The sequence below is a fragment of the Talpa europaea genome (assembly GCF_964194135.1).
Source record: "Talpa europaea genome assembly, chromosome: 8".
Taxonomy (NCBI): Eukaryota; Metazoa; Chordata; class Mammalia; order Eulipotyphla; family Talpidae; genus Talpa; species Talpa europaea.
Window position 1 is genome coordinate 89,148,601 of NC_140075.1, and position 27,605 is coordinate 89,176,205.

At 35.1% G+C, this 27,605-nt stretch overlaps 1 protein-coding gene across 1 annotated transcript in view; it reads left to right on the plus strand.

The window, feature by feature from the left end:
- The window catches only part of LRRC9 (leucine rich repeat containing 9), a gene marked incomplete at both ends in the record, with an annotated part of 79,325 nt that extends 74,757 nt beyond the window's left edge, over window positions 1–4,568 (plus strand). Inside the window, 3 exons of the mRNA XM_084239557.1 lie at window positions 1,758–1,902; window positions 3,275–3,443; window positions 4,529–4,568. Coding sequence (XP_084095683.1) covers window positions 1,758–1,902; window positions 3,275–3,443; window positions 4,529–4,568 — 354 coding nt within the window. The remainder of the gene's footprint in view (window positions 1–1,757; window positions 1,903–3,274; window positions 3,444–4,528) is intronic.
- Between the last annotated feature and the right edge of the window lie 23,037 nt (window positions 4,569–27,605).

Sequence of the window (27,605 nt, forward strand, 5' to 3'; positions counted from 1 at the left end):
CAAATGGGACTGGCCCAGAGCAAGGCCCCAAAGTCTGCCACAAATCTAAAGCATCTTCCAGTGGGAACCCAGAGAAAAGGGTCAGAAACAACCACACAAGCCCGGAAGGAAAAGAACAAAAGCAAAATAAAGATAAAAGCTGCCATTGTCACCTCCCCACGGGTCTCACCCACATCTGTGTCACCCAGTCCACAACCAAAAGGCAAGCGCAGTTTCTTCAAGTGTCTCTAGGCTCCATGTGCCTCCACCAGGTCTCCTTCTGGCTCCATCCTGCTTCCTTCCTCAGTCTCCTCTGCAGCTTCTTCTCTCCCTGCTCAGCTCCACCCTCCGTTGGGTGAGGCAGGAAACCTGGGACCTCCCCCTTTCCTGGGGACTACCCTGTTACAATTCCACATTAGTAATGGGAAGAAACTCCCACAAAGGAATTAGTTGGGGAATTTGGGTCAAGCTAGTTTTAACAAAAGGCCTGACACCTCAATGCTCATTAGGAAGCTGCATTTTTGGTAACACTCACTCAAATATATAGTATCTTTACTTTTACACAATGGCAAAAGCCTGTATCTCTAAGTAAGATGAATCATATACTCAGAATTCATATTTTTAAAAACATAAATTTAACATTTTGGGGTATTTGTGAGCACAAAATTATAACAATTATAAGACACTGGTGAGTAAACTTAATTTCATGTATTTTTTGCCTTTGCTTTTCCTTTTTTAAAGAGTTGTATTTTTTATTGTGGTAACATTATTTTATATCACTGCAATATGATTTAGGGATATAAATTAGTCTTAATGAAGGCAGAGCAAGAATAGTGAAATTCATTCTAGTGAAATCAAGAGTCTCGATTCCTTTTGCTGATTCCTAAAATTCTTTTAAAAGTCTCTTAATCCTCAACTAACTGAAAATGTAAACACTATTTAGAGAAATAAAAGTAATTGCTATAAGCTGCTTTTCTTAGTCGTCATTTTATTTACTTATTTGTTTTTGAAAAATGAATCAACTATCAGGCACTTAATGGTAATGTAAGGGATACAAAGATGTAGAAGACATAGGGCCTCCCCGGTGGCGTGGTGCAGCGGTTGAGCGCTGGGTTGCGAACCTGCGCGCGGCCTCTGCGGCGCCGGTTCGATCCCCGGCTGCTCCCCGGCCACCAGAGGAGGGTCCCACATGGCGCGCAGACCTCTCCTGCCGCCCGCTGCTCCCCTCAGCAGTGTACTTCGGTCCTTCTGCCTGCTCTGCTCCCCGCTCTGGCTCTGGTGAATTCTCTCACCCTCCCGCACTTCTGACTGTACCCAGTGCATGTATAAACAAAACAAACAAACAAATAAATAAAGCATGCGTCTATTAAAAAAAAAAAACCTTAAAAAAAAAAAAAACAAAGATGTAGAAGACATAGCTCTTACCATCAGGAATTCCTATTCATAAAAAGAAACATCACAAAGGAGAAAATCCTAATTCCCCTTTTCAGAATTCTATACTTACCCCTTGTTAATACTCTTTGGAGAAGGGGAAGTGTCTCTTCTACTAAGAACAGTGCAATCTGAAAAGACAAGAATATAAAGTTCTGCAGGAGGTGAAGGGCCCAAAAGAGTCTATTGCATAATTTTTGCCTAATATCAACTCTGATTTTAGGTAAGCATATAACTGCTGATCTGAAAAATTTAAGTCATCAGTTGGGGCTTATGGTAAGAAGTCTAAGTCTAGTGATCTGAGTTCCGCAGGTGAGGTGTTCTTAACATTTTATTTTATTATGTAGTTTATTCCTGTTACCAACTCACCTACGGATGATGGATCATCTGGCCAAGTTAAAGCTCCTCCCATAAAGATAACAAATGTAATTCTGCCTAGTGGATTTAACCATTACCTGGGATCTGACTTCACTTTAACTCCAGAAGCTGAAGGTATTTTTACAGTTTCAGTGTGAATGTAACAAAAAAAACTTCCTTTGGAACAAAAACAAAAATTTCACTTTGATTTCTAACTTGAAATTGCATTTTCTAAAACTGCATGTTTGTTCAAGTTTCTTACGGCATTCTAATTTCAGAGTATATAGTATTTTTGATTCTGCTCAACTACTACTATATTACAACTAAACATTTGCTTGAAGTGTGAATTTTAAGCTTAGCATTTTCTAACTTAGTTTTTTTAAAGCTTTTATTTCATTGTGTCACAGGAATGACTATTAAAACATGTTTATTAGTATATCCTGCTAAAAAGTAGTAATTAAAAGTTTAAAAATATTGGTAACAAGAGAGTCTTCAGGTGAAGGATATCTTACAAAGGGAAGATCAGACTTTTTCTTTGAAACAAGGAAAATATTCCTGAAGCTAATACTAGGAAAGCATTTCAAGAGGCAGAGCTTTAAAGAAGGGAGTATATTAAAAGGACACATCATGAAAATGGCTCATTCTATTATATGTTCTATTAATTCAACTTAGAAAAAGCCTTTTCCATAATTCCAGATCTTCACTGACTATCATTTTGGTAAAAATGGGAGAAAACTATTCCTCTGTAGCCTCATCTCTTCCATTCCTCGTAACTTCCCTTTTTGCCTCAGACCACTGTTAGACAGTAAATTAAACATCACAGTCATTATAGAATGATCTAGGAGCATACTAAGAATAGCAGTTTTCTCTTTGTGATTTTGTTTTTAAAAGAAACTCAATTAAAAGAAACCCAGCATAATTTACTCAAAGATGTTATTTTTATTTAACTTATTTTTCATATCTCCACATACAGTTTCAAGGTTTTAAGATTTTAATCATAGTAAGAATGTCAATGCTTTTGACCAGTAAAATTGGATATACCAAATTGTTGTTAGTCTCCTTAACATACGCTGGAGGAATGTCCTCAGTTTTTTTCTTTTTGGCATTATTTCAACCCTGAATCATCACCCTAACTTCCTTCCCAGGTATCTCTCTTCAAGATTCAACAAGTGACTATTTTTTAAGATAAAAGTCTTGTAATTTCTTTTCCTGTTTCTGACTAACTTGTCCCAATTTTTATTTTAAAAAAATATGATCACTTTATCTGGACATTTATTATAGCATAGGGTTCTGGTATTCATTTTTAAAAATTGCCTAAAGGGAATCAGATTGATTCACTAGCTCAGAGAAATTTAAGCATCATTTTGCTAGAAATGTATTCTAATTCTACATTTTTATTTAAATTTTTAATTCATGTTGTAAAATATGTAAAATATTCAACTGAAGGATGCACTTATTATATAACTTATACAATGCTATCTTATTCTTTCATAATTCCTAATTTCAGGGAAAAAAAACAAGAATGCAGGGATTCTAGCAAATAGTCCTCGGAGCATCCATACAGAAATAGCTTTTCAGCAACTCAGAGGGATAAATCTCCCTCCATCTTCTTTATCAAACCAGAAGGTGGCATCTCCAACTTCACAAGCATGCGAGAGCAATCAAGATGAGGGAAGGTAAAGCAATTCTATGTTTCAACATCATTTTTTATCATTAAAAAATACGCTGCCCAAATTTGTTAGTTGTGTATAAAAACAGGAATTTTTGTTATATATTTACTCTCAGAACTGGGAAAAACTGTCAGATAGCATAAGGCTTCTTTCCTCGCATTCACCAAGGCTTTCCTCCAAATTGTCATATTTACAGTACAATGTAAAAGGGCTTAGAAATAGTTATCAAGGTACAAGAGTGCTTACTGAGTACTTATGTGATGAGAAAACATTGAAATAATTATAGGAGAACTGCTTTTAATTGTGTTCTCTCCTAAATCACTGAATATGCAAAGTGGTTGGCTTATATTTTGAACAGGGGATAAATTCAACTCTGTGAAATCATGAAGGCTAAAATTTTTTTAAGTCAAATCTCTCCTTATAGTTTCCATTTGCCCCTTCTCTAATCTGGACCCTAGCTCTAGATGCCAGCTCAATGCCTAAAAACATTATTCCCTAAACAGACTTTAGATCTGCTAATTCTCATTAAGAATCTACTCTGCTGCACAGCACCTCTCCTAGATTCTCCTGCCCCCTCCACTTTGGAGTCAGGCTCTGGCTGGCGCTGGTTCATCTATCAGAATGAATTTCCCCACAGTAGAGCTAACTTAGGCCTGGTTCATTTGTCATATCCCACTGAGTTCTAAGATTGTCCTATTTTCTTTTTGGGGGGGGTGGGGGGGGCAGAGAGGATGGGGAAGTTTTAACATTGTTTTAATTAGGTAACAGTATGATTCAGAGGACAGGTTCACACCTCTTCAAATGTGTAATATGTTACCACACCCACAACCAAAGCACCTATACCTACCACCTTAAATCATTGGAGCCCCTCTGCCCTTTCTTTCCACCCTGGCCCTCCCCCCAGTAGCCTCAATTCTGCAGTCATATTTCTAGAGATAATTCTATTTTTGAAAAGCCAAAAACAAAATAATTTCCTTTTACCTTTTTCAAATTGTACACATATATGGAAATTACTTATTACAGAATCACCTTGTTAGCTGATCCAATTAAAGTCACCATCATTTGACTCATAAATATTTTATCTCTGACAGAATTCCTGGCAGCCACTTTCCAAGATCAAATCTAATGTAACTGCCTAGAGAGAAATGAATATATACCAGGAAACCTATTTCTATTTAGTCATGCAAAAACTAGCAGATAGTGTTGGTAGAAAATGATATAAAATAATCATATTACTTATATTACTGAAACATTTTCAGTTCCTTATGAATATAATCTCTATACCCTTGGTGAATTTCATTTAACATCACTTCTCTTAAACTTTCTTCATGGTTATTGTAATTATTGAAGTTCCTATATTTGAAAAATCATGAACTATTATAAAAAATTTGGAAATGACATGAAACAAAGCCCAGAGAATCAAATATTTGGTACTGGTACCAGAAGCATTTAGTTACAAAATCTCATTAGGGCATGTCATATGAAAATACTAAGAAAAAAGTAATTTTAGGAAATAAGCATATTTTCACTAGAACATCTACTCACTTGGGGTTATCTAAAACTAGCATACATTTCTTTCAAAAACAAGCAGTTTGAATTTTCCTATTTGAACTATTTAAAAAAAAAAAACAACAACAAAAAACCCTCAAACTAGATCTGCCCTCACACTTGTTTAAGAGATGCAAAAAATGGGAATCAAGAATACTTCCTGGAGATGACTAACTTTAGGTATAATCAGTCATTCATGCTAAAAGAAAGTACTATTTTTATATACAAAATAGTACACATGTATACTATTAAATATACTATTAGTTAATGAATATCAAATTTGTTAATAGTGCACACAGTAACATAATTTTACAAGCTAAAAATTTAGGCTGAAGAGAACATATATTCTAAGTGAACACATTTAAAATTTAAACCCTTAAAAATGATATTTCATTGGGAATAGTTTTTCTAAAATATTATAAGCATTGTAGTAGGACATATCAAAAATCAATCAAATGGTTTTGAATTTGCTTATTACACATAATTCTTTGACTAAATTAGCAATCCTATTTTGACATAAATAGACTTCGTGGCTCATGAAGTAATCTAAATTTTTAATTATTTGCTCAACACTGCAGATAGTTCTCAGACTTTTATTAAATGTTCCTTAGATTAAAAAAATTATTTTTACTAAAATATTTGTACAATATAACCCATCTGGAAGTAATTTTAAAGATATTTTGAAAATATCTTCATCTAATTCTAGTGCATATGTAACAGTTTTGTATCTTCTCTAAATATTGTATGATTGTAATTTAATCATGTGGTATTTAAAATTTCAAATCTAATAGAGGCTGATTTTGCACTTTTTAACGTTTCGTTTTTATTTTTAAAGTTTTATTTATTTATGCATACAAGAGCAGGGGTACAGGCCAGAGGCGCCGGGTGGGGTAAGGGGGATGGCGGCAGGGTGGTGAGAGGATTCACCAGAGACAGAGTGGAGAACAAACAGACAGATTGACCAAAGCACACTGCTGAGGGGAGCAGCGGGCAAGTCAGAAGAGGTCTGCTGCGCCATGAGGGCTGCTCCCTGGCTGGCCAGGGCTGCAGACAACTTCATATCTTGCATCTTAACCCTTGCACCACCTGGGAGGCCCTCGTGTGGTTTTTAAATGACCATTACACATAGGGTGAAATAGAGCTTTTGCTTTGAAAAACAACTATGCAGTTCTTAAGATGTCCAGAAGATGTCTTTGTTGCCCTTCCATATAGACAACTGATTTCATTATAGTGTTGTGATAAAAGTCTGCTCTTCACTATCACTAATTTGGCATCATCTGCTTTTTTCCTTTTATGATTATGTATAAATGAAATATGAACTATATGTTTCTTTTATAATAAACAAATGAAATGGATGGGGAAAATAAATGTTATTGGTTTTCACTGGAGAAAAATTTACAAAAAAAGTATGAAGCAGACAAAGCATACCTCATTATCCAGCATCCACTAAACATTTGCCATATTTTCTTGTAGTCATTCGTCTATATTCTTGTAATATATTTGAGATTAATGATTTGACCTTTAAGAATATATTGTTAAATTTTGAGATCTTATTTCTATTGTTTTTCATTACATCTGAATTTCTTGAAATAATTTTTAATACATAATTTGATAATAACACTAGAAACAGTAACATGTATTTAAACATTAGCAATGTTTAAATACCTGTTATTATTTTGCTAAGTGCTATACAGAAAGAAGACACAGATCTGACTTTAAGAACATTTTAATATAAATACATGATAATTTCAAATAAATAATGCAGGGGATGATCATTAATATAATGTGACACAATAGTAGTTCTGAAGATTTTTTGCATGATAGCAGATGACACTAACATGATGTACAAAATACTCCCTGGGAATGCTCATATATAGATTAAGTCATTGTTACTTGCAATTCATAAAGCAATAGCTATCACTCCATCCTTCATTGTTTTGGTCAGCAAAACAAATAATGGTGTAATTGAATATGAGGAATGTTTTCTAAGAGTGACTTTAGATCTGTCCTAAATTATTTTCTTAAATAATTTAAATAATTTCTTAAATTTCACTCACAAACAAATTTTAAAATGTATTTACATATTATTTGTAATATACTGCACAGCTCATTGCAACAAAAAAGGTTAAGTTTTATGCTTTAAATTTATAAACAACTGGTCCATATTATACATGGTTTATCTTAACAATACTATGAGGTAGACATGACATGTATTATCTCCATTTATAGATAAATAATTAAAAAGGGAATAAGTATATATCACACTGTGAAATCCTCGATATTTCAACTCCAAAATCATTGTTTTTTTTTTTCAGTTCTCAAGTGAATTAACATTTAGTTTTTACTAATTTGTGATTTAATAAGCTGTTGTAAAGTCCTGCTCTATGTAAAAACTGTATTCTTCCTCTTCCACAAGATTAGCTTAGGCAAAATGTCTTATTTCTACAGTAAAATTGGTTCTTTGCTATTGGCAAATATCTTGACAAAATTATTTTGTATGCAGTCATATGCATGACTATATGACTTGTTTTAAATTAAAGAACAATTTCATAAACAACCTTTTAGCTAAAATTAGGCCCCTCTACACATTAGGAGCCTATGATGCTGAACCGAATGTAGATAAACGTCAAAGTGATCATCTGACTTACATATATGACAACTGGCTATAACTAAGTAATTATTCAATAGTAAATTTATGATTGACTTCATTATAGTTCTGGATTCTTCTGACCTATTGACACAAAACTAACTATGATTGTGAGCATATTTTTGCCTAGAACACTTAGTATGCACGGTGTGTGTTTGCAGGCTCTCAGGATTAGTTCTTAGGTAATCCTTGTCATTTTAGTATTTATACGCTAACATACATTATGAGAAGTTTTGTTTTAAAATATTAGGTCTTACCCTTAGTCATGCTATAGATCCTAATTTTCAATTAAATGCCACCTGCATAAAAAAATATAATTCCAAAAGAATAAAAGCATTATGGTTCTGTTGTTTATTTAAATCAAATCAGATGTTTTATGTGATTAAAAACTGGCTGGATTTTTAAATTCCCTGTTGTAAAACTTAGCATTTCTAAATGACCTCCAAGTGCTTAATTTGACTTGTTCATCTTTCTTCACTTTCCTCCATTATTGAAATTAAATTTTAAAGAAGAGCTTATACTGAATTGCAACTTTATTCACAGTTGCTTTACAACTAGGTCAGCAAGAAATATAGTTATTTAATTAATAACATTTTGTTTTATAAGTTTTTCTTATAAAATATGAATTATAACATTCACTCCTTTTATTTCATATGTGAATAAAACTGTTCTGTAAACTACTGAAAGGACATTTCTCTGACCCAGTTTATGATTTTTTTATCTTAAAATTTTGTTTTGGTGTTATTTCCTTATAGTTCAAATTAAATGAATGATTGTATAGCAAAAACATGAAATGCTGTAACCTGAAAATAGAACAGTATATTCAAAGAAACCTAAGTAGGGCCTCTCCGGTGGCGCAGCGGTTGAGCGCTGGGTTGCGAAGCTGCCCGCAGCCTCTGCGGCGCCGGTTCGATCCCCGGCTGCTCCCCGGCCACCAGAGGAGGGTCCCACATGGCGTGCAGACCTCTCCTGCCGCCCGCTGCTCCCCTCAGCAGTGTACTTCGGTCCCTCTGCCTGCTCTGCTCCCCGCTCTGGCTCTGGTGAATTCTCTCACCCTCCCGCGCTTCTGACTGTACCCAGTGCATGTATAAACAAAACAAACAAACAAACCAGCAAACAAATAAATAAAGCATGCCTCTATAAAAAAAAAAAAAATTAAAAAAAAAAAAACAACAAAGAAACCTAAGTAGCTTTGACAATATTATCTGAAATAAAATTATAATTTATATTTGATTAGGTGTTAAAAACATGCTCCATTAGGTAAACCAAAAAAACTAATTTATCAAGATTGTCATTTTCCATATAAGAACCTATGATTCTGAAATAATAATTTTAAAAATAGATTTTTCTATATATTGTATCAATACGTATAAGAGAACTTCCATATGCTTTGAATAAAAATCCTTCAGAATAACATATTTTGGTGACCTTTAAAAGTTGATTATATTTTAATCAAACATTAAAATTGGATATGAAGTATTTTCACAAACAGTATTCTACATATATAACTTTGAAAGTTTATAGTTCTAATTAACTTCCAAATGTTTAAAAATATTTCATACCAGCAGAATTTTATTTCTAAACATTATAAATAGGTAAAAATGTTAGTGATGACCTTACTAGTTTTGTAAACTGTATGGTCTATAGTTTTAATAACCAGGTGTGATTATATTTATGATTAAATAACAATGTCTATACTTTAAATAGAAAAAAAGGTCACATTTTTTAAAAGCTGACGATTTCAATTACGGATCTGCATTTTTACATCTTACTTATTGTACAACATTCAGGATGATTTTGGGTAGTTTGGTTCTACTATTCATTCCATCTTTAATTATAAAATAATGCCTTCCTTTTTATCTACCCATCAGAATGTTTTACAGGTAAGTTTCTCAAAGAACAACCAGACACACACACACACATGTATATACAGCATTTTTAAGTTTCCAATTGTTTCTTATTCCTTGATATCAATTTGGCTGAAAACAGGTATTTACAAACACTGATAACCTACTTCTGTATGGCTTTTCATTTTTTTTTTTAATGAAGTGCTTTAAAAGAGTTCAATCATCCTTAATGGTGCATTTTTAGTTAAGGAAATAGAATGGAGAGAAGTCAATTTGAGCTCCCAGATGAAGTGTCTTCAGAAAGAATAGGCATAAGTGGATTTAGAACACAGAGAGAGTAGAGTAAAATGCAGTGAGCAGAGCACTCAGGGAAGCCAGATACAATGGAAAGAGTAAAATACTGCAGAGCTTTTTAAGCTACATACAATTGGAACAATGGATTTGATCCAGCCATCTATGTAAAACTGTTAAAAGATAGGTGAAAAGCAGGCTGGGATTCTATAGTGTTGAAGAACAGTAGAATGAAGAGCTTAAAATCTAAAATCTAATCTAAGAATGAATGCAGTTATACAACAGGATGGAAATGAAGTCAAAATTGGCATATTTCCCGGGTTAATTTACCTTGTGAAAGACTCTGTCCCTTTTTTTAGTAGTAGCCATTATTAGCAACAAAACAGTCTTTAAGCTGCCACCACCGGTGTTTTTAAGCAACAATATACAGATGTAGGGACTCCCTGGTGGCGCAGCGGTTGAGCGCTGGGTTGCAAAGCTGCCCACAACCTCTGTAGCGCCGGTTCAATCCCCGGCTACTCCCCGGCCACCCCACCGGACACAGACCTCTCCTGCCACCCCTGCTCCCCTCAGCAGTGTACCTCGGTCCTTCTGCCTGCTCTGCTCCCCGCTCTGGCTCTGGTGAATTCTCTCACCCTCCCGCGCTTCTGACTATATCCAGTGCTTTTATAAATAATAAATAAATAAATCTTTAAAATATATATATACACAGATATAGATACATAGTGTACATATGCATGTATATGTGCAAATACAACCACAGCCTAATAGAATTGTAGCAATTTAATATCATAGTCTATAGAAAGCAATATACTATGTATGTCGAGCTTCCTGTCCTCCCTCCACCCATTCCCCCACCCCCTGCTAAAAAAGAGGTTAATTTAGATTTAGAGGCAGAAGTGCAAGTATACAATTATAAAAACTTAAAAAAGAAAATTAATACAAGTAGCATATGTCTAGGTGACTTTGGAAAGATTGAATGGCATAATATTTTTCATTAGGAAGTCAATCATAAGATTTCTACAATTTAGGAACATTTTTATTAAATGTATTCATAGTTTCAGCTTCAGTAAGTAGACTAGAATAAAGAGAATTTTATTTTCAATGATATAGTGCCTCAGGGCCATAGTGGTACATGATTTATAATTTTAGAGAAATTTAGCTGAAAAAAAGTATGTAGAGTATGTCCCAAACTGAAGATATAACCTTGGAATTGCTTATGGCCCAAAACCTTGATATACGCCTTTTTTTTCCTCTTCAAATCTCATTGTTTTTGTGTAGCTTTAATTACTAATATGCTGAAATAATTTTTCTAGTCAGGTGAAGCTTCTAATATTTTCATACACAGTGAACTAAAGCATTACTATATTTCTATGTTATGAATGAAGGTATATTCATGGAAATATATCCAAGATCTCTATAAATAAAAACTAAATAAAGGGCCTTTGTTCACTTTTTTAAAAAAACAAAAAACAACTTTGAGAATGTCAGTTCCATAACTGTCATCCTTTAAAGGCTATCTTATTAAACGTTTTAATTACCTACTTATTCTTTTTAAGATTCAGCATGATCAAATAGTGACATTATCCAGGAAAAATGTCAGGAAATGAGCATAACTATCACTACACTTCATACATTCTTCATGAATTGGAGATTCTTCTGTATTTTATTTTCATCTCTCAATCTATAATTTCCTTAAAATATGCATTGCTTTTATAAGAATTTAACTCATTATGAAGTCCTATTTTGAAAATAATAGAACAGCAACTCTAGTTAAATAGCTGAAATGATTACATCAATAATTATAAAATAGAAAGTGTATAATCACAAAAAAAGATTTTTGTTGTAATAGGGCCACTATTTTGGTTTTCTGTTCAAAGTTTATACTCTATTAATCGAACTAAAGACATACAGAGTAATTCTAGAAGTAAACTGGCTTATATAGAAAGATGAGAAATTACTTAGAGATAGAAAAGAAATGAAAATTGTAGGAGACAGGTAGTTACCTACCAGAATTTGTTCTGAGGCTGTTCTCTTTTAGTAAAATAAATCCAATTACTAGCTAGGCACAGTGCTTTCCCTTGCAGCTAAATGTGGCCATCTGTTTTGGTCTATGACATATAAGTGGTAGTGTTGCATGGGAATCTTCCAGGAAGTCTCTTTAAAAAGGAAAGGAAAACAACTCCATTCCCTTTATCCCATGACTTGTACAGAAAAAGGAAGAGAAGCTCTAGCTGGACTAAGAGGAAAAGGACTTTAGGTCTGATGGATAGTAAACTCAATTGCCCTACCAGTCCATAGAACTGCCACATTGACCTTGAAATACCTAAGTCCAGAATTATGTTACATGGCAGAGAAATACATATCTTGTTAAACCATTGCTGTTGTGGCTTCTCTGTTACATGAGCTGAACCTCATACTAACTGATACAGGAACATTCTCAGCAAAGAAATATAAAGGACTTTTATATTAAAATTACAGCAGAAAGATACAACTCAATGAGAAATGAGAGAGCAAAGGAGAAACAAAGAAGATCTCAGGGAAGGATATAAAATCTATGGCAGCAACATGTTCTGAATGAATATATTAGAAGGTTACTAAAAGTAATTTAAAGATCAATATAGAGGGAGCCACAGAAGAATAAATGCTACTGCTAAAAAAGATGAAGGACAGGAATCATACTTAAATTAACCAATGATTAGCACCTTAGAGAAAATAATAATAGTTCAAAATCACTTGGCTAAAAATCACCAGTCAGTGATTTTGGTTACAGGGAAAAGAAAATTACTTGGGTTAACTTAAACAGAAAAGAAATTGATAGGATAATCGAATAGCCCACAAAATCAACAGAGGATTAGAAAACTGGGTTCATGCGATGAGTAATTACCAAGGGGAGCTGGGTGGCTAGAATCATAGCGTTGACATCACATAGGAAAAAATGTATTAATCTTAGGTGTATGTCTTGCTGTTCAATAGGGGTACAACTGGGCTCTTGCTATTCCTGATGCCATCAGAATGAATTCTAACTAGTTCTACTTCTTTTCATCCCATGCTTTATATTGAAAGCCCAGAAAGAAAACTAGCAAACTTAGGTTGCCTGTCAGAACTTAGTTATGCCAATTTTTTTAAAAGTATTTGTACTTTTCAGCTTCTATGGTAGAGGATATGTGCTGTCTTCCCACTAAGACTCCCACAAAGGAAAAGGATTCAAATGCTGGGCAGCTAAATGGAGACAAAAATACAATATATTAATGATATAAAATATTTTAATAAAATTGAAGAGGAACAGTAAGGTTTAATTTATCTAGAACTTCTTTTAAAGCTGCTTTACTATAAAGTGGGTAGACTATGGGAGTTGCTCTTTTTGTTTGCCCAGATAATTTTTCCATTCCCTTTCTCCAGATTCCTTTGAGAAACTCTCCCTCAGCTCTCTCGGTTAGTGCTGGAGTTACCAATCTAGGCGCACAGGACCTGAAATTGAGATATGGATGTTGGGAGTTCTTGGATCATTTCCTCCACTGCAATTGCTTAACTGGGAATATGTTAGTCTGAAGCCTCTTGAAAACGTTTGCCTGCCTCTAGGAGAGCATTTATTTGAATAAAGTAATACAAATGAAGAGAATGGTGAAAGTTTTGACAACAAAAATTTCAGTCTATGGGTAGTCTTTTAAGACCCACTCTTGGACTTCTCAATTACATGAGCCAATAAATCCTTTGTTGAGGGGGGGGTTGATTTCTGTCATTTGCAACCAAAAGTTTCATGACATACTGCAATGTACAAGATCAAGGAGAGATAAGGTCAATGCTGCAATTAAAGAGTAATTTGAAGAAATAGAGTTAAAAATTAACAGTAAAAATGGGAAGGATATCTGGCCATAAGTTCATAAAATAAGAGTAGTTTTAAAATTAAAATGCAACTTCTTCTAGAAACAAGGAACTCTGATTTGGAAAAGAGAAAGCTAAAAAGTTAACAATTACTTGAAAATGTTAAAAGCAGGAATAAAAAACATAGATTTAAGCTACAGAATAGGAAATTAATCTTGGGCATAAGCATTTCCTACTAGAAAAGAAATAACTGAACGAAAGATAGCTTTTTGAAAGGAATAGAATCTGGCCTGATTGAGCTAGTATAAAGTTTAAATAACATTGGAGTAAATGTTAAGAGATCCACTCAAGATATATTTTATTACCTATCTACATAATCCTAATTTTTCTAGACCTCTGGTTCCTCCCCCTCTAAGGCTGCATCTCTTTTACCTCTGAAACTGTGACTGAGCATTAAAAGTTCATTTCAGTTTGACATCTTTTGCTACTACAGCATATTTGAGCTTAAAAAGACATGAAAAGAACTAATTTTAAATGAAAAATTTGAGCAATAGCACAAAGAATTTGGTGACATTCAATTAAAATTAAAACTACCAATTAAATTTCTTTTTCCAACTGTTTCATGAATTTTAATTTTTCATAGTACTGCATTCTTAAATCAATTAGCCTTCTTTTCAATTTGATACATATCTATAAAAACAACTGTAGTGTCTGGGCCATTTGAAATAATTTTATTTATAGTAAAATACACAGAACAGAAAATTTACCATTTTAATTAATGTTTTTATTTTTTGTGAAATACACATGTAATTTGGCATTTGACCATTTTTAAGTGGACAGTTCAGAACCATTAAATAGATTTACATTGTTGTGCAACCATTTCCACTGTCCGTCTCCTGATCACAAGAAATAAGAGAAAGGCTGAAATGAACTTTTAATGCTTGGAGGAAAGTGACTGGAGAATTTGTTTTGCAAGATTTCTTATTTCTTGTGAATTTTAACTGTTTAACTGTGAGTTTTTTAACTTTAATGATTTTTTAAAAATCTATCATATACCAAACTGACACAAAATTTTATGCATTGTAGGCATCAATAAATATTTTAGTATATTTATTATGGTATGTATTTATTTTGCTGGACCTGAGAATGATTTTAAAGAATTGTAGTTACATATGATTTAAAAATACATGTTACAAGGATCCCCTCTACATGTTAAAATAGAATAAAACTATCAGGTAAAAAGAAAGTCTTACACTATACTGATATTCAATGTAGTATTCAATTCCTCTTTATAGATTGTAAATTATAATGGGAATGTTACTAGAATTGTCAAAGTCTTCCCAAAGCAATTTTCAAGCTAATCAACATAGACAAATCACTCTTTTCATTTCTATAGCAATAAGAAAATTGTAAGCAATGTCTTTTGATTGGAGTTGTCTTGAAAATTGTTTAGTTGGAGGCCTTATTTTAAAATGCAGCAAGCCTGAAATATTAAATGCAATTTGTCATGACGCCTAGAGAAAGAATGAAGTATTTGGGGGCGTTTTTCCTAATTGTTTCTGATTGCTGCCTGGGTAGCTCTAGTGCATCTCCATCTTCAAAATCACCTTCAAGGACATTTTTGACCACTACTTTTAATCAAACAGGCAAAATATAATTTCACTATTATGTCGCAGAAATCTTAACACTGGTTTTAATATCTTTATTTAATTGAAGTAATTTTTAGTATTAATGAATTCTGATGAAGGTGACACATTACCTGATGCTAATATTGACAGAAATCACTGTCCCAGTAAAAATCATCAACTCTGAAGTTAGCAGAGTTTACCAGTGATAATTATCTTTTGTTTAGGTCTGCTTAACAATAAAGAAAGTATACTCATATTTAAAGTATGATTAGAAAACTTACATACCTTAAAATGTTGTAGATGTCTTTATTTTCACCCATACATGATACAAAAATAATGCAACAGCAGAATACAGAATTAAATGGAAACTTAGAGATGTAGCCCAATCTCTTAGTATTACTGAGGAAACTGAGTCTGGAGAGTTTAAGTGACTTGCTCAATATCAAATTAACTTTTTTTTTTTTTTTTTGCAGAGAGTGAATTTTAACTTGAATATTAGTTTCCAATTAAATATACTTTCTATAACTATGAAAATCATACTAAGAAAAGCACTGTTTTCTTAAATTTCCAATGTTTCCATCTGGAATAAATGCCCATGTTCATTTATCCAACAAGGAAGAAATCAGTTATTGAGTTAATATATATATAAAGGAAAATATTGGTCTAGTAATCAGAGATCATGAAAAGGACCAAGTATCTCAGAGTGTTTTTAATGTTGTCAGACTGCTTTTGTTTCTGAACAGAAGGAGTCATTCTCTTTGGGAGAAGACAATAATAGGTGTGATATTGGTGCTACAATCAAAGGGAGGGGAAATCAGTTCAGAGCCTTTCTTATTCTTAAAGAGTGTTCACTGCCTCCTAAAGGAAATACTATTCATATGTGCATGAGGAGAAAAAGAAATAAAAATTTATTTCTGGAAAACACCACATCACATTCAGGTTAGTATATTTAAAAAAAAAAATGCACTAATTTTTACAATGTATACTGGGGAAAGGAGGCATAGAATGAACAAAATCTTTTCACACAATAAGTATAACTTGTAGGTTTTCATAGTCCAATATTCTAGCCCAAAATACATTTGGGCAAACCAATAAATTATGGAATTTAGAATGTATGCTTCTATAGTAAATGGGCCATTCAGAATAAAAATATTTTCATTTGACTTTTTCAGTAGAGAGTGTATTTGTTTGGTTTCATTACATGTGTTAGAGAGGGCACATATGCCCTTAAAAGAAAGTTTCCTCAAAATGTTATTCATTATTGTTGTCAAAATAAAGTTTTTAAGGGAAAACATTCCATGGGAAAAATCCATAGGCTAATTCTACATAAAATCCACAAATAAAAATTTATCATTTGTTTCTTAATATATGGTTACCTCTACCACTAAATGCATCTCTTTTTGCATGCTGATCTTTACTGGCATATACGTTTTCTACTAATTACAAAGTCTTTTTAGTGGAAAATTTCTATGTAAGAACATGAAGGCAATATTTGGCTTGAAATTCATAAATAACAGCATTTTTAACATTCAGTGGGATCAAGAATTCTTTGAATATTCTTTACAATACATTGATTTTCATTTGAACTTATGGCCTATGACAACAAAAGTGTACTATGCCATTTTTCTGGTTATTTGGCAGCCTGGTGGGAGGTTTTTTTGGTAGTAGAGTGGATATTTTTGATTGTTTAATTTTGTTTGAAATTTAATAATTTAAAGATCATAAAAGTAGTGCATACTGTTAAAAAGATACTAATTGCACAAAAAGAGATATGATAAAAAATAAAAGTTCCCCATCCTATCAAACACTCAGAAGTCAAATTATCAGTTTCTTATGTGTCCTTCAAAAGTAAGTTTACACAAAGCATACTATACAAACTGTAATTTTTAATTTTTTTTTACTTAAGTTGGGCATGCTGGCCTATACCTCCTTTTGTACCTTATTTATTTAAGCTATTCCTTTCTGCAAATGTTTGTTTCACTATTACAAATATTCTAGCTTTATACAAATATTACTGCATACTTAGATTATTTGTGGAAGTACCTATAAAGTATATTTCTAGAGCAAAAATTTGTCAAAGGAAACAAATTTTAAATTTTATTAGGTAGAGTCAAGCTAAGTTTCAAAATGTGCCCCCAACCTACCATTTCACCAACATGAGTATTGTTATTTATATTTTATACATAAATTTCATTTGCCAAATGTGGTTTCATTTCTGTGAAATATCTATCAGTAAGTAACCTCCAGTTTTCATATTTTTAAATATATTAACATGAAGACAGAATCACAATGTAAACTATAAATACTAATTCTAATCAGTGTAGACTATTCCATTTCATAACCATAGTATCATGAGCAGTTGAGAGGGCTTTCCTCTACCTGTAAGCAAGTTAATCTACCTCTTCCCTTACCCTCCTCAACATTCTTTTTTAATTATGAAATCAAAGAGAGATTTTATAAGTTAACTTATTCATTGCACTTCCTTACATATTCATTCTACAGGAAAGTAGAGGTAGTGTTCACATGATTCTAAACAGTAGGTACATTTATAAACAAGGAAGTTAGCAGGCAAATGCCAGGAAAATGATAGATATTTCAGATTTAGAAACTAAAGTTACTAATAATAAAACACATCATATGGTTAGCTGATGCCTTATTATTTGAAAGAAAGTTTTCTTATACATATCTACAAATAGCTAATAACATGAGATTAATATTTTTGGAGGATCTAACCTAATCTTACTATTAAATCTGCAGTCACCTCTTAATTGTGTGTGCCAAAATAAAAGGAAATCATTGTCATTGAGATCTGTGTGTAACTTTTTATAAGTCAAATTGTAAGTATGCCTGTGATATTTACACTGTTTGGTTACTCTTAAATTTTGATCCTTCAGTGAAATTTCACTCACAAACTTTTACAAAAGCTAAAAGTTAAAAAAAAGAAACTCTGACCTTTTATATTCCAATTTGTGATTTTTAGTCTCCCAACTTTAACAGTTATCTAAAATAAGTTTCCAGTGGAGATAACATTCTAAAATAATATTAGTTGAAACAGTCCTAAAATTAAAAATCAAGTCTATAAAGTTATTAATGTGAAATAATAATGAAATTAAAGAGCTACACAAGAAAATCTAAAATTCTAATCAAAACCAAAATTGAGAAACTATTCTTTCATTCTACAATCCTCACCAGGAATTACTGTAAATTTTTCAGAATTGTAATTTAAAATAAATACATTTTTAAATAAATGTATTTTACAATAAAATCTGAAACCAATTAAGAGCAAAGCTATAATTACATTATATATTATTTGATGGTCCTATTTACGCTTCTGTATTATGAAATTTTTCCTACTTAAGCTGGGCATGCTTTAGAGAGAATATTTAAGTATGAAACTTCATAATTAACAACTGGTCACTCCCCATCTTTAATATCATAACCCCATGTCACCCAACCCATATGTTTGTTACCATGCTGGAACATGCTAAAATTTCTACCCACATGCTCATTAGATCGTGTTTATATGCATTTATGTACATATATAATGATGTGAGATATAAAGCAATGAGCCATTTAAGAAATCAATCATCTCATAGTTCCTTTCTTCTTTCCTGATGGCTTTATTTGTACCCATAAAGAAATAAATCAGGACATTCTCTTTCAATCTTCTTTCAATTTTTCTTTTCAATGTAGAATAAATACTCCCAGATCTCTCTCAACCTTTCCCCTAAGGTCCAATCCTGTATTTCAAACTGGACATATTCTACCAGTCCCTCAAAATACATATATTTCAAAGTGGGTTATCTTTCTTTCTAAACCTATTCTTCCTCCTGTATTTTAGGGCACCTCAAATTCTCGCCACCCAGCTTAGAAATTAGTTTTTTCCCTTTTTCCTATGGTATCCTTACCATTCCACCCCATTCCCACCCCTTCCCAATCATTTACCCAATCTGACAATTCTACCACTCTATCCAGACAGGCAATTAGGCTTCCCTAATTCCCTGAGGCAACTTCACCTCTTCTTTAAACAACTCTACCTTGTGCTACAGCTCTTCATATTATATTCATAGCCCTCTGGTCACTGCTCCCTGGGCAGTGAGGTGGAGTGAGGGTTCTATTGTTTTTTATTGGGTTTGGGGTTTTGTGTGTGTTTGTTTTTTTTTTGTGTTTTTTTATTTTTTGGGCAAAGAGGAGTAATTGGCATGAACTGAAAATGGGCACACTACCATTACACAAAAACCTGTATGCTATAATGCCCCAGCAAACATTCTCTCTGAAGAAGCAGCATCAGATTTTTGATATTTTTATTTTATGTGAATCAAAAATATGGAAGAAAAAAATATGGATGTTGGGGACATATAGGTATGTCCTAAACCCCATATCTCATAAATTATTTTACTTCTCTGAGGTTCAGATTCCTTATGAAAACAAACTATTTCATAAGGTTAAAATTAAATGAGGTACATAAGGCACCTCATTGTATGTGCTGTGCATTTTTTAAAAGAATGAATGAATGGAGAGGGGCGGAGCAACATGGCGGAGAGGAGACGCTGCGAGTAAGATCTCCCATTAAAAAAAGTTAATAGGGAGGAAAAGCGGCAGGTCCCGGTGAGAAATGGGACACGGAAGATAAACGGACGACTCCAACAAACTGCCCAAAGAAGAAAGTGGCCATAAAAGAGGACCAGAAGGGAGGGAAGCGCAGAACCCTGCTCCCCTCCCCCGCCCACAAAGTCAGCACTCTCCGACCGGCAGAGAGGAGGGAAACAACAAACCAAAACGGCCAACAAGAAAAACGGACGCAGCAAGTGGGACTGTGAGTGGAAAGGAACTATTTCAGCCACCACACCCCATGAACGGGAGCTGTGGAGAACCCTGCAGGATCCACCGCGGAGGTGAGCTCCAGGCGCCATTAAAGAGAGCCCCGCCCCCCAGGAGGAGACCAGCACCAGCACACAGCCCCGGCCGCCCGGTAAGTTTGCGCGGAAAGCTGCGCGCTGAAAAAGCAGACGCGGATCCGGATCGGATCGCAGCTGCCCAGGTCCCCGCGCCTGCGACCTAGGCTTGCGGGGAGACCGCGGAGGCCCTCCCTGAGTGAGCAGGAACCAGGTGCCCAGGCAGGGAAGCGGGATTCAAAAGGCGCCATTCCCGCGCCACTGATCTGGGTTACAGCCCGCGTCCTGGAACTGAGGGCTTTGGAACTGAGACCCAGGGCACGAAATTAGGGGTGTGGGTTCCCCACGACGGTGGGGCACAAGGCAGACACAGCACCCCAAAGCCGTTGAGGTGTACCCTACCATCCCCGCTCTGCTCCCTGTCCCACGGGGTGGAAAATCAGCTCCCCAAGGGCTCTAGGAGAGATCTCTGGCGCCACCTAGCGACTTGAAGCCAGAAGAGGCTCCTGAAGGAGCTAGTGGCCAGCTGGGGAGTTAGCCCACACCGGGCCCCTTCCGAACAAGTAGTCTGAGCCCACAGGGAGAGCGAGCACCCACAGCCAGGGCAGACCAGGCGCGCAGAAGAGTGTGCCTGAGACCAGACGCGCAGGGAGTGTGTCCCACATCACCATTTTAGAACAGGGACATTTCTTCAGTAAAGACTACCTGCAGAAGGCTTCCTCAGGAGCCAGAGGTGAGCGGGGGAAGTTCGCCCACGCCAGACCCCCTCTGGCCTGCAGTCCAAGCCCAGAGGGGGAGCAGGAACCCAAGGCCGGGGCAGACCAGGCGCACAGGGGAGTGTGTCCCCACATCGGCATTTTAGAACAGGGACCTTTCTCCAGTAAAGACTGCTTGAAGCTGACAGATGACTCCTGGAGGAAACAGAGGGGAGCAGAGAAGCCCACCCAAGATGCCGGCCAGTCCCAACAACACAGTGTCCCAACGCATACGGCAAATTAGAAAACAGACAGTAGGGAGGAGAAGAACCACACGCAACCTAGCAACTCTCCAGAGAAAAAGCACACCACAAAAAGAAAACCAGCCCCCAGATTGCAACGACAATAACTTGGAAGAATTTCTGAGCCTTCCAGAAAGAGAATTTAAAATTGCCGTGATTAAAAAACTGACAGAAGTCATAAAGGAAAACAATGATAAGGGAAAAATAATCAACGATCAGAAGAATGCAATTGAGTCCCTAGAGAGGAAAAACAATGGTCAGAAGAAAGAAATTGAGTCCCTAAAGAGGGAAGTAAAAGAATTGCAGGAGATCAAAGAATTAATGGAAGAACTAAAGAATTCTGGGAAAAGCAATGAAAGCAGAATAGATGAAATGGAAGAACGAATAAGTAATCTTGAAGACACAGAAATAAAAAGAACGAAAACAGAAAAGGAAAGAGAAGTACGAAGGAAAAAGAACGAGGAAAGACTTCGGGAAATATCTGACTCCATGAGGAAAGGAAATATAAGAGTTATAGGAATACCAGAAGGAGAGGAGAGAGATGTAGGAACAGAGAAAATATTCAAAGAGATAATTGAAGAGAACTTCCCAAATGTGAAGAAGGAGCTGAAAATTGATATACAAGAAGCAAGAAGAACACCAAACTTCCACGACGAAAGGAAAAATACAGCAAGACACATAATAGTAAAGCTCCCAAGAATCCAGGACAAGGAAAAAATAATGAAGCTGGCAAGAGGGAAGAAACAGATAACATTCAAAGGAAAACCAATCAGGCTGACATCAGACTTCTCCTAAGAAACACTACGGGCAAGGAGAGAGTGGAGGGACATAGTCAACAGACTCCAAGAAAACAGATGCCAACCAAGAATACTCTATCCCGCAAAGCTCTCCTTCCTCTTTGAAGAAAGAATATGGACCTTCCCAGACAAACAGAAACTCCGGAATTTCATTGCAACTGAACCCCCACTCCAAAAAATACTACAAGGAGTCCTAAAGCCAGAACCTCAGAGTGACAAATAACAATGAAAGAAGGCCAAAAAAAAAAAAGTTATTAAAAGAATAAATAAATAAAATCAAAGGAAAGACAAACACAATGGCAAATACAGATGTTAACATATCAATATTAACTCTAAATGTAAATGGACTAAACTCTTCAATAAAAAGACACAGAGTTGCAGCCTGGATTAAGAAACAAAACCCAACCTTTTGCTGTCTCCAGGAAACACATTTAGCTACAAAAGATAAAAATAGGCTCAAAGTTAAAGGATGGAAAACAATTCTACAAGCAAATGGACCAAAAAAGAAAGCAGGAACAGCTATACTTATATCAGATAAAACAGACTTCAAACTCAAAAAGATAAAAAGAGACCCCAATGGTCACTACATTATGATCAAGGGGACAATACTTCAAGAAGAAATAACACTCATTAACATATACTCACCAAACGAAGGAGCACCAAAATATATCAGACAACTGTTGTCCTCTCTGAAAACAGACATCAGAGAAAACACATACGTAGTGGGAGACTTCAACACACCACTATCAACAATGGATAGATCAACAAGACAAAAAATAAGCAAAGAAACCAAAGCTCTAAATAAGGACCTAGAGCAATTGGGCTTAACAGACATCTATAGAACACTAAACCCCAAAAAAACGGAGTACACATTTTTCTCAAGCGCACACGGATCATTCTCCAGGATCGATCACATACTGGGGCACAAGACAAACATCAACAGATACACCAAGATTGAAATCATATCAACCATCTTTTCTGACCATGAAGGCATCAAACTAGAAATAAACCATAAAAAGAAGGCAAGGAACTTTCCTACCTCATGGAGATTAAAAGCCACACTACTGGAAGACCATTGGACTAATGAGGAGATCAAAGAAGAAATTAAAAAATTTTTTGAATTGAACGACAAGGAGGACACCAATATCCTAAATGTATGGGATGCAGCAAAAGCAGTAATAAGAGGAAAATATATAGCAATAGAAGCTCACATCAAGAAACAAGAAAGAACGCAAAGAAACAACCTAATCTCGAAGCTCAAAGATCTAGAAAAAGATCAACAAAAAAACCCCAAAACCAGTAGAAGAAAAGAAATAATAAAAACCAAAGCAGAAATAAATGAAATTGAAACTAAAAAAACAATCCAAAAGATCAATGAAACCAAGAGCTGGTTCTTTGAAAAAAATCAATAAAATAGACAAACCCCTAGCCAGGCTCACAAAGGAAAAAAGGGAGAAAGCACAAATAAACAGGATCATCAATGAAAGAGGAGAAATCACAACGGACACAGCAGAAATCAAAAGAATAATCAGTAACTACTATGAACAGTTATATGGAAACAAGTTTAACAATCTAGAGGAGATGGACAAATTCCTACAACGCTACAATCACCCAAAGCTAGATAAAGAAGAAATAGAACACCTAAACAGACCAATTACAATTAGCGAAATTGAAATGGTAATCAAAAACCTCCCCAAAAACAAAAGCCCAGGACCTGATGGATTTACAAATGAATTCTACCAAACATTCAGAGACGAATTAGTGCTTATCCTTCACAAACTCTTCCAAAAAATTGAGAAGGAAGGGACAATACCAAACACGTTTTATGAAGCCAACATTACACTAATACCAAAACCGAACAAGGACAACACAAAAAAGGAAAACTACAGGCCAATCTCCTTAATGAACACTGATGCAAAAATCCTCAATAAAATTTTAGCTATCAGAATCCAACAATGTATCCATAAGATAATTCACCACGACCAAGTAGGATTCATTCCAGGGACACAAGGATGGTTTAACATCCGAAAATCAATCAACGTTATCCAACACATCAACAAAAAGAAATATAAAAACCATATGATAATATCAATAGATGCTGAGAAAGCTTTCGACAAAGTGCAACACCCATTCATGATAAAAGCCCTTGAAATTCTTGGGATACAAGGAACATACCTCAACATCATAAAGGCCATCTATGACAAGCCAACAGCCAGTATCATTCTCAATGGTGAAAAGCTGAAAGAAATTCCATTAAGATCTGGAACAAGACAAGGATGTCCACTCTCACCACTGCTTTTCAATATAATACTGGAAGTCCTAGCCAGGGCAATAAGACAAGAGAAAGACATCCAAGTAATCCAAATAGGAAAAGAAGAAGTCAAACTATCATTATTTGCAGACGATATGATATTATACATAGAGAACCCCAAAAACTCCACAGAAAAGCTAATTCAACTCATCAATCAGTTCAGTAAAGTGGCAGGATACAAAATCAACACACAAAAGTCAGTAGCCTTCCTATACACAAACAATAAATCTGAAGAAGAAGAAATCAAAAAAAACCATCCCTTTTGTTATTGAAACAAAAAAAATCAAATATTTGGGAATAAATCTAACAAAAGAGGTAAAGGACCTATACAAAGAAAACTATAAAACACTGTTAAAAGAAATAGAAGAAGACACAAAGAAATGGAGAGACATCCCCTGCTCATGGATTGGAAGAATAAACATTATTAAAATGGCCATCCTTCCAAAAGCAATATACAGATTCAATGCTATTCCAATCAAAATTTCAATGTCATTCTTCAAAGAAATAGAACAATTATTGATGAAATTCATATGGAATCACAAAAAACCCCGAATAGCCAAAGCTCTCCTGAAAAAAAAAGAAGGGAATGGAGGCATCAGACTCCCAGACTTCAAACTCTACTACAAAGCCATAATCATCAAAACTGCATGGTATTGGAACAAGAACAGACATACAGACCAATGGAATCGAATAGAAAATCCAGAAATAAACCCACAGATTTATGGTCAACTAATCTTTGACAAAGGAGCAAAGAATATGCATTGGAGCAAAGAAAGTTTGTTCAATAAATGGTGCTGGGAAAACTGGGTCGCTACATGCAAAAGAATGAAGCTTGACCACTACCTCACACCATACACAAAAATCAACTCAAAATGGATTAAAGAACTAGACATAAGACCTGAAACCATAAAATATATAGAAGGAAATATAGGCAAAACACTACGTGATTTGCACATCAAAGACATCTTTACAGACACATCACCCAAAGCAGTGATAGTGAAGGCAAAGATAAACAGCTGGGACTACATCAAATTAAAGAGCTTTTGCACAGCAAAAGAGACAATAACAAAAACAAAGAGAAACCCCACCAACTGGGAGAACATTTTTGCACCCAACACTAATGATAAAGGACTGATCACAAAAATCTGCAAAGAGCTGATGAGACTCAACAACAACAAAGAAAATAATCCAGTCAAAAAATGGGCAGAAGAGCTAAAAAGAAACTTCTCTGAAGAGGAAATGCAAATGGCCAACAGGCATATGAAAAAATGTTCAACATCACTTGTCATCAGGGAAATGCAAATCAAAACTACCATGAGATACCATCTTACACCAGTGAGAATGGCACATATTAAAAAAACTAGCAACAACAAATGTTGGCGAGGGTGTGGAGAAAAAGGAACTCTTCTGCACTGTTGGTGGGAGTGCAAACTGGTCCAACCACTGTGGAAAGCTGTGTGGAGATTTCTGGACCTACTAAACATAGAGCTTCCATATGATCCAGCAGTTCCACTCCTAGGTATTTACCCAAAGGACACAGAAACATCAATTCCAAAGAACACCTGCACCCCTATGTTTATAGCAGCACTGTTTACAATAGCTAAGCTTTGGAAACAACCCAAATGCCCAAAAATAGATGACTGGATCAAGAAGATGTGGTACATATATACCATGGAATATTACTCAGCATTCAAAAAAGATCAACACATGCAATTTGCAGCAACATGGATGGCGCTGGAAGGGATCATGCTCAGCGAAATAAGCCAAAAAGAAAAAGAAAAATACCGGATGGTCTCACTCATAGCAGGAATCTAGAAAACTTAAATAAGGGACCAGGAAAATGAATATAAGAAAGTGAAAATCAAAATCAACAAAAAACTATGAACCAGAGACACTGTTAGGGGGGCGGGGGCGGGAGGGGAGGGACTGGGGTCAGAATGGGGGGGGCTGCAATTGTATGGGGAATATAACAATAAAATTTATAAAAAAATAAATAAATAAATAAATAAGAGTAAACCATTAAAAAAAAAAACAAAAGAAAAAAAAAATGAATGAATGAATGAATGTTTCCTACCTGAAATACCTCTCTCCCACATCTTCATCCAGCTAACTTCTACTTGTCTTTAAAACCAGACCACAGCCTTCCTTAGTTCCCCAGAATGATTTCTGTATTCCTCTTCTGTTTCTGTAGCTCCAGTGCACATCTGTTTATCACATACATTGCAATTACTAATGGTCCTTATTGTTCTTCCAAGCCATATTTTGGTAAATACCCTCAGGAGAGGGATCATATTTTACTTAAGGTTACATGTGTAGCAATTAATGTGGTGCCTGCCAAAGAGCATCCACTTTGTCAACAGATGTTAAATGAATGTTTTATCCAAAAGTAACCGAAGACTTTGTGCCATGAGCCTTAGTAATTTTACTCTAAGAAAGAGCAAAAGCAACTTTATTCGAAAAGAATTTAATAAACAAATATCTGCATCTGGTATTTCAACAACCAAAAAAGATTCCTCCTGGTTGTATCTGGGTGACAGCCTCTCTACATAAAGATAACAGCTTATTCTCACTAAGAGATTTACAATCATTTGATGTCATCCAATCGGTACAACAGCCATAGCATAAATTCTGTCTTTATTATCAGCACTATTGTACAAGATATGGAAACTGAGCACCAGAGATTAAGTAAAACCAAGATGACACTGATGATAGATGTGGGGTGGCGTCAGGGTTCCAAGCAGGCTCCGATCCCAGCAGCTCTACTCTTAAGCACAGCACGCTGAGTTACTAGCAGCAGTTAATGCTTCAAAGATGTTTAAAGTGGTACTCTCCCTATGATGACTGATCACTGTCCTCCCTAAAAGAGTGGGAAACATTATAGATGGACCAAGAGCACATTTATGTTCACACCGAACTAAGAAAGGTTCTACATGTAAATTGTGTCTTTGAACGTAAGTATCTATCGTTGATACCACACAAGGTTTTCCTTAATAATGCTTTCAACAAACTACATTTTTTTCCTCTGGGCAGTTATTGCTGCTTCTTTTTTTAAAGTAAGCCTTGACTTCCTTTTAATATTAACACAAGTATTCTTTTTCCATTCTGGCCTCAAAACCTAAGCACTTAAGAACTGATTTATTACTGAGAGGATTATGCTAAGCAGAAATAAGTCAGGAGGAAGAAAAATACCAGATGATTTCACTCATGAAATATAAAGGAACAAACCATAGCACAGAGAAAACAAACCTTTGAAATCTGTCGGCAGAACTGAGATTACCACCAATGAGGGTGAGGCTAGGGGGCAGCAGGGATGGGCAACGAAAGGAGGGGACCCAATGGCTGTGATGGATCATTGGGGCTTTGGTGATCCTGGTGTGATAAC